Consider the following 6,716-nt stretch of genomic DNA (forward strand, 5'->3'; position numbering starts at 1 on the left):
CGGGGGGGGCGCCTCACCTCTGTGCCGTGCTGCAGCTCAAACTTGTACAAGAAGGCCCAGGCGTCGCCCAGGTCCGAGTCGATCTTCACGGTGCGGTGGAACCACTCCCGGGCCTTGGTGACCTTCCGCTCGCTCCAGAACAGCCTACGGGGAAGCAGCAGGCGCGGGGCCGAGTGAGTGGCCAGGGGGCGGTGCTGGGGGGCACTCTGGGGCCGCAGGAGCCCCGCTGGGCGTGGCCCTGGCCTCCTCGGGCCACAGCTCGCTCCCGGGTGGGCTGGACGGCGAGCCTGGTCCGTCTAGTGACCTGCCACAGGCAGCCACAGTGGCACAGAGCCTGGCTCAGGCGCTGCTGGTCTTGTCCTCTCCCTGGAGAGCTTGGGCTTCCCACAGGGGTGCCGAGGAATCAGTCCTGACCACCCGGAAACCATTCCAGGTGACTAACCTGAGATCTCCTTCCACGTCTATAACCAAAGCGTTTCTTAAAAAAACCACCCACAGAGCAAGAACTTCAAACTCCCTTAAATTATTTTCCTTTGAGTAAAATATAGGGAGATGAAAGTAATAAACCTGACAGAAATTAAACCAAGGCTCTGATTAGGGAAAGTGAAGTGAAGTTTCCGCCTGCTCCTCCGTATTCACCTTCTGGAATGTTCTGCCCTACCAGGCAGCTCCAGCAGGAACCCAAGCCAACACTGAGAACCTGGGCTATACCAGCAGACACAGCAACCAGAAAACTAGGCCCAGGAGAGGATCCACAGCGTCAGAAACCAAGTCAGGGGTCCGGGGAGCCTTGCCGGCATGCCAACGAGGGGAGGGCAGGCCAGCGGGGAGGCGCGGTGGGCACTCTGACAGCCGCCCACCGGGGCCTCTGGGTGGCTTCCATCCTCCACCCAGCTCCACAGCCAGAAGCGCCAGAGCAGACGTGCACCACGCACCCTCCAGGCAGCTGTTTGGGCTGGTCTCAGCTACAAAACGGAATAATTTCATGCTCTGATAGCTTGATTGTTTTTTAAGCCTTGTGGTATTCTTAATTGCTAATGTTAGATAAACTGTGATTTAAAGAGCACAAACCCAGATAGCAGCACACAGAGCACCCGCCTGGGAACAGCAAGGAGGGACCTGTTTACCTTACAAAGCCTTTTATGAGGTTTTATGGCAGCCCTATCAGAGTGGAGTAGAAGGCGGAAGCACAGGAGGCGGGAGCCTCCGAGGTGGGGGGGCCCAGGCTGCGCCTCAGGGGCCTGCGGGAAGCCCTGCCCGCAGTGCCCTCAGCGCCCCCCACGGAGGAGGTGCTGGCAGGGGCTGAGCAAGCAGGTGGGCCAGGCTCCTGCCGGGGCAGCAACAGCACACAGGAGCTCCTGGGCCCCACACACCCCCCGGCCCAGGTGAGAGCCCAAGGAGCCCTCCTAGCCCGGCCACACCCAACCCCAGCCGGGTACTCAGGCTGCTTCTCTCAGGCCGTCCATCGTCCTCCTTCTAGAAGGGAGCAGAGACCCTGCGGGGCCAGGAGGTTCTGAAGGCCCTCCACGCCTCCCCAGGGAGCCCGGGGACCTAGCACCCTGCATGAGCTTGCAGCGGGAGGTCGCTTGCTTGCTCACCTCCTCTTGCCCTTGAGGCTGGGAGGTGGCCTCCACACCCCCAGGCACACTGACGGCCTGACCAATGGGCCCTGGATTGTTCCCGGGCTCACAGGTCAAAGGGTCTGGCTTCCGGCCCTAACGCAATGGAAACAACTGTCTTGCTTACAGCCCGCTGAACCAAAGCAGGTTCGCTTGTAACCTAAATTCCGTGTGGACCAGCGTCAGCAGGCCTGTCTGTCCTGCAACCCAAGGCCCGCCAGGAATAAACTGAAGGGTAGTAGAGACAGAGACAGAGAGAGCAGCACCGCAAGAAAGAACCAGGACACAGCGTCGGAGTCCAGGACGACCCAGGCCATCCAGGGAGCCCATGTCCAGGGGGCCTCTGCCAGAGATGCGCTCGGACATGCAGCTGTGGAGGCCGCGGGCCAGGGGAGCCCACACTGCTCCAGGGACCCATGAGGGGCTCAGCACCGCCACGAGGACACCTACTCACTTGGCCACAGCCAGGAGCACGTGGGGGTCATGCTCACACCTCTTCAGGGCATCCACGCTCTTGGTCTTTCGCTGGGGCCTCGCCTCCAGGAAGACAGCTTCAGACCACAGGACCCCTGAAATCCAGACACACAGACGTCTGCCTCAGCTTTCAGATGTGCCCGTCCACACACAGGCTGCCCAAGGGCAGCCTTCGAAGACTGAGGGTGTCCACAGCTGCACCTCCTGCATGGCCGCTCACATCTGCTCGGGCAGAAGAGCAGAGGCCGCCTGTGCCACCTGCCCCACTGCCCACCTGGAGCCACAGGGCCCCACTGGCACGGATGGGACAACATCCTGGGGGCGGCTAGGCTGGAAGTCCCAACAACTTCCAAGGGCTCACTCCCAGGGCCTCAGTGACTTCACAGCTGAGAATTTATTGTAACAAAATAACCAAAAGTGCTACTAGAGATTCAGGCAGAAAGACAACCTGGGATTGATAGCAGCCTGCAAACTGACCCCCAGTGAGTGGTGTATTTCTGACATACACGCAGGTAATTCTACGATGCCACTAAAAACTGTGCGTTCTTAAGAATTCAATAATGAAAAATTCTCACAAAATTTTCAGCTTTAAAAAACGGCACGGGGGTCTTCCCCGGTGGCGCAGTGGTTGAGAGTCTGCCTGCCGATGCAGGGGACACGGGTTCATGCCCCGGTCCAGGAAGATCCCACATGCCGCGGAGCGGCTGGGCCCGTGAGTCATGGCCACTGAGCCTGTGCGTCCGGAGCCTGTGCTCCACAACAGGAGAGGCCACAACAGTGAGAGGCCCACATACCGCAAAAAAAAAAAAAAAAAAAAAAAAAATTACACACGTAACAAAAAACTTTAGGAGAGATCCTGAATAAAATACCTTAGAGACAGAAGGGATTGATTCTTAAAAAAAAAAACAAAAAAATAAAAATAAAAATAAAAAAAGGCACGGGGCTTCCCCTGCCTGGTGGCACAGTGGTTAAGAACCCACCTGCCAGTGCAGGGGACACGGGTTTGAGCCCTGGTCCAGGAAGATGCCACATGCCGCAGAGCAACTAAGCCCGTGTGCCACAACTACTGAGCCTGCGCTCTAGAGCCCACGCGCCTAGAGCCCGTGCTCCGCAACAAGTGATGCCACCGCGATGAGAAGCCCGCACACCACAAGGAAGAGTAGCTCCCCGCTCGCCGCAACTAGAGGAAGCCCACGTGCGGCAACGAAGACCCAACACAGCCAAAAAAAAAAAAAAAAAAAAAAAAAGGCACAAAACCAAACACACAGTATGACTTTGATTTTGTGCAATTATACAAGTTGTAAAAATACAAACAAGCTAAAAGCAATGATTTCCGAGTACTGGGCTTACAGGTGATTTTCATGTCCCCTTTTCTGCTCCAAATTCGTTTATACTGCACGTGCACTAACTTACAGACTTGAGATGAAATAGTAAAAAATTAAATTATATATAAAAAAAAAATGGTAGCACCTCAGAACATGAGGTCAAACTCCTCACGTTGAGGCTTGAGTTCAATCATCTAAATGACCGAGCGTAACAGATGTATTTTTGTCTGTTTGAACCTGATGCCCCTGTCTGCAGCCTGGGAGCGGGGTGCTCACCGGAGTTGGGGCACTCCTGCAGCGCCTTGGCCATGAGCGTGCTGGCGATGTTCTTCAGCCCCGCGCGGTACTCCAGCCGCACAGACTCCAGCCTGCGGAGAGAGGCCCGAGGCGGGGGGTCGAGTGCCATCCACTGGCAGCCCGATGACAAGCGGAAGGTCCTGGGGAGCCGCAGGGGCTGGATTTCCCTGCTCTGCCCAGTGGCTCATCTACCAGAGGAGGGAGATGCCGGTGACCCGCACCCTCAAGCCGCCGCAGTGGCCGACACCTGGGACTCTGATGTCATCGAGGTGCGAATGAAGATGGCCAGGATGAAGACAGACAGGCCTGCTGATGGCTGCTGGGGCACCTCAGTGAGCTGACACCCTGAAGGCGCACGCTGCATCTCTGTGTGCACAGCCTCCTACGCAGATTCTTCACCCGGCAAACTCCTATTCATCCCTCAAGGCCTTTCCCAGATATCACCTCCTCTGTAGAGTCCACTCTCTCAGTGTCATCCACTCCCGATGCCCTGGCTCTCCTGGGGAACCCTTAATCTGAACACAAGCTACACTGTGTCAAACTACCTTCAGGCCCGTCTGAACCCTCCCATGGCCGAGACAGGACTCCTCACGGCTGGCACCTTCCCCCTGAGCCTGAGCTGGAAATGCTTCACCAAGCCCTCGGCCTGAGCGTGTGAGCGAGGCTGGCTCATGGGGGCGGCGCAGGGACTCACCACAGGCCGGGGTTCTTCGGGTTCTTCAGGCGAGACTTCTCCAGGATGGCCCGAGCTCGGGTCAGCTGCCCAACCTTCTCCTCCAGCCGGGAAAGCAAAAGCCACAGGGGTGTGGAGTGGGGACATTTCTTCAACTGCAGCCACAGACACAAGTGAGAGAGGGCTCAGCTGGCATCTGGGGGGGCTGTAACAGACGTGGTGGCTCCTCGAGCCAGGAGTGAGGGCCACCTTTGCCCCCAGAGACCCAGCCGCTTCACGCCCAGGCCTGTGTCTACACGCATGGCTGAACTGTGCACACGTGCACGTATACATGGGTGTCGACTCAGCAGCCTGTGCCTTATGTGGGCCGTAAACCGTACCCCGCTGAGTGCAGCGTGCACGGCTTGGTAGGGGGCAGACGCCGGGACCAGGTTAGGGGAAGGGCCTGCCCTGAGCCCACAGCCCCTCTGAGCCCGGGGCCCAAGCCAGTCGCTGACTGGCGCCCGCCCGGGGAGAGGGCACCCGGCTCACCCCCTGGCTGTAGGCCTCCCGGGCCTTGTCCACAAGGTCCCCCTGCTCCTCGACCTGGCCCTTCATCATCCAGAGCTTGGGGAAGTCCTCGTAGTGCTTCAGGGCCTCTTCGCACAGCTCCTGCGCAGCCGCGATGTTCCCCAGCACCCACTCCAGCTTCACAGACTTCATGAACACCTGAGGGGTCAGATGGCCTCAGCCCGGCTCTGGCGCTGGGCCTGAGCTGGGCTGGCACCTTCCTGGCGCTCGCCTGACTGAGAGCTCGCCCCAAACGCTGTCTCGTATCTTTTGGGACAAGCTAGGGCTACACACATGAATGCATTTTAAAACCAAGAGTGAACAAATGAGCTCCGAGTACCGTGGCCTCAGGCGGGGTGCAGGGCGTGGCGGGCCCCGCATGTGGCGGGCGGGACGGCTCTGCTTACCCGGGCGGTGGGCGCGCTGCTCCGGGCCTTGGCCAGCAGCCTGCGGGCCCGCTCGTACTCGTTGTTCTCGGACTCCAGCTTCACGGCCGCCAGCCAGATCTCCTCGCTGTTGGGGTTAGCCTGCGGGGCAAGCACGTGGCATCAGCAGCGAGCAGGGCGAGGGTACCCTAATCAAAGGCAGCCCGCCTGGGAGCCAGCCCGGGCCTCACTCTGCAGCAGGACGTCTAATCCAGGCATGTCCTGGGCTAACGGGGAACGGAGCAGAGTCCAGCCCCAGGACACCGACTTCCTCACAAACAGGCCAGCCTGTCTCACTGCCACAGACGTGCAGCCTCCATGGCACTGGGGCCGTGGTGCCAACCGCCACCCTCTGCCTGCTGACGCCGTCGCTCACGTCCCACCCGCGTGGATCCGTCCACCCAACCCTGCTCTTTCCCAAGCCTGGCAATGAGGAACTGGCCGTCCCAGTGTGTCAACGTGGATAGGACGGAAAGACGCCCGGGACATCACAGATGGCGCGGAGAGGGCTCCCGGGGTCAGGACTGGGTCACGTACAACCCAGAGTCCAGCAGACACGTGGGTGGTGCCCTCCAGCCTCCTGAAAGCACAGCCAGCTGCTGGCCACACTCAGCCTGACCACGTCCCCAGCCTGAGAAGCAGCCCCATCCCCCAGTGGCAGCTAAGGAGGAGAGAGGCAGAGACAGGCAGCACTGCCCAGGCAGTGGCGGGAGAGCACCGGGACCACTGGGAGAGGAGGAGTGGCCTCCACCCTGGGCGCCCAGACGACAGCTGAGAGCAGAAGGGAGACCCAGGCCAGGCCCCTGCATGTATTTACTCAGGGAAGGACAGACTTTATTATGCCAGCCTGGGTGACAACAGAGTGACGTAGACCCTCTAGTTTATAAAAAAGCATGCTGCAAACCACTGACTAACACCCCTGTTGTCATAAAGTATTAGGATGTGACACGTGACAATAAAAATCAGGTCCTAAGAAAAATGCACGGGGACTGCCCTGGTGGTCCAGTGGTTAAGACTCTGCACTTCCAACGCAGGGGATGCGGGTTCGATCCCTGGTCAGGAAACTAAGATCCCACATGCCATGTGGCGCAGCCAAAAAAGAAAAAAAAAAAACAAAAAAAGGAAAGAAAAATGCACAGCTCATGGCATCGGCCACAGTAAGCCTGGCTAGGCGCAGCTGTCGGAACTCAACTCCACCCGCTGACGGGCCTGGGCAGCGCTAGGTGGCCCACGTGTGACCCCAATGCAGGCACCTATGCTCGGGCACGGGGGACAGGCCTTCCTCGGGCGGGGACTGGACACCCTAATGTTCACGTAGGAAAGTGGCTGCCGCCATGCCCTCGTGGAGGGGGAA

General features: G+C 59.0%; 1 protein-coding gene across 2 annotated transcripts in view; it reads right to left on the reverse strand.

Moving 5' to 3' along the window:
- PRPF6 (pre-mRNA processing factor 6) overlaps positions 1 to 6,716 on the reverse strand; it is a 35,387-nt gene that overhangs the window by 817 nt on the left and 27,854 nt on the right. The window contains exons 15-20 of one of the 2 annotated variants that reach the window (XM_007462226.1): positions 5,345 to 5,464; positions 4,920 to 5,096; positions 4,410 to 4,543; positions 3,695 to 3,786; positions 2,074 to 2,188; positions 18 to 144 (exon numbers count right to left, since the gene is read on the reverse strand). In XM_007462226.1, coding sequence (XP_007462288.1) covers positions 18 to 144; positions 2,074 to 2,188; positions 3,695 to 3,786; positions 4,410 to 4,543; positions 4,920 to 5,096; positions 5,345 to 5,464 — 765 coding nt within the window. The remainder of the gene's footprint in view (positions 1 to 17; positions 145 to 2,073; positions 2,189 to 3,694; positions 3,787 to 4,409; positions 4,544 to 4,919; positions 5,097 to 5,344; positions 5,465 to 6,716) is intronic. The other variant, XM_007462227.1, reaches the window with a different exon arrangement.

The sequence above is a fragment of the Lipotes vexillifer genome, unplaced genomic scaffold (genome assembly GCF_000442215.2).
Source record: "Lipotes vexillifer unplaced genomic scaffold, Lipotes_vexillifer_v1.1 scaffold1798, whole genome shotgun sequence".
NCBI lineage: Eukaryota > Metazoa > Chordata > Mammalia > Artiodactyla > Lipotidae > Lipotes > Lipotes vexillifer.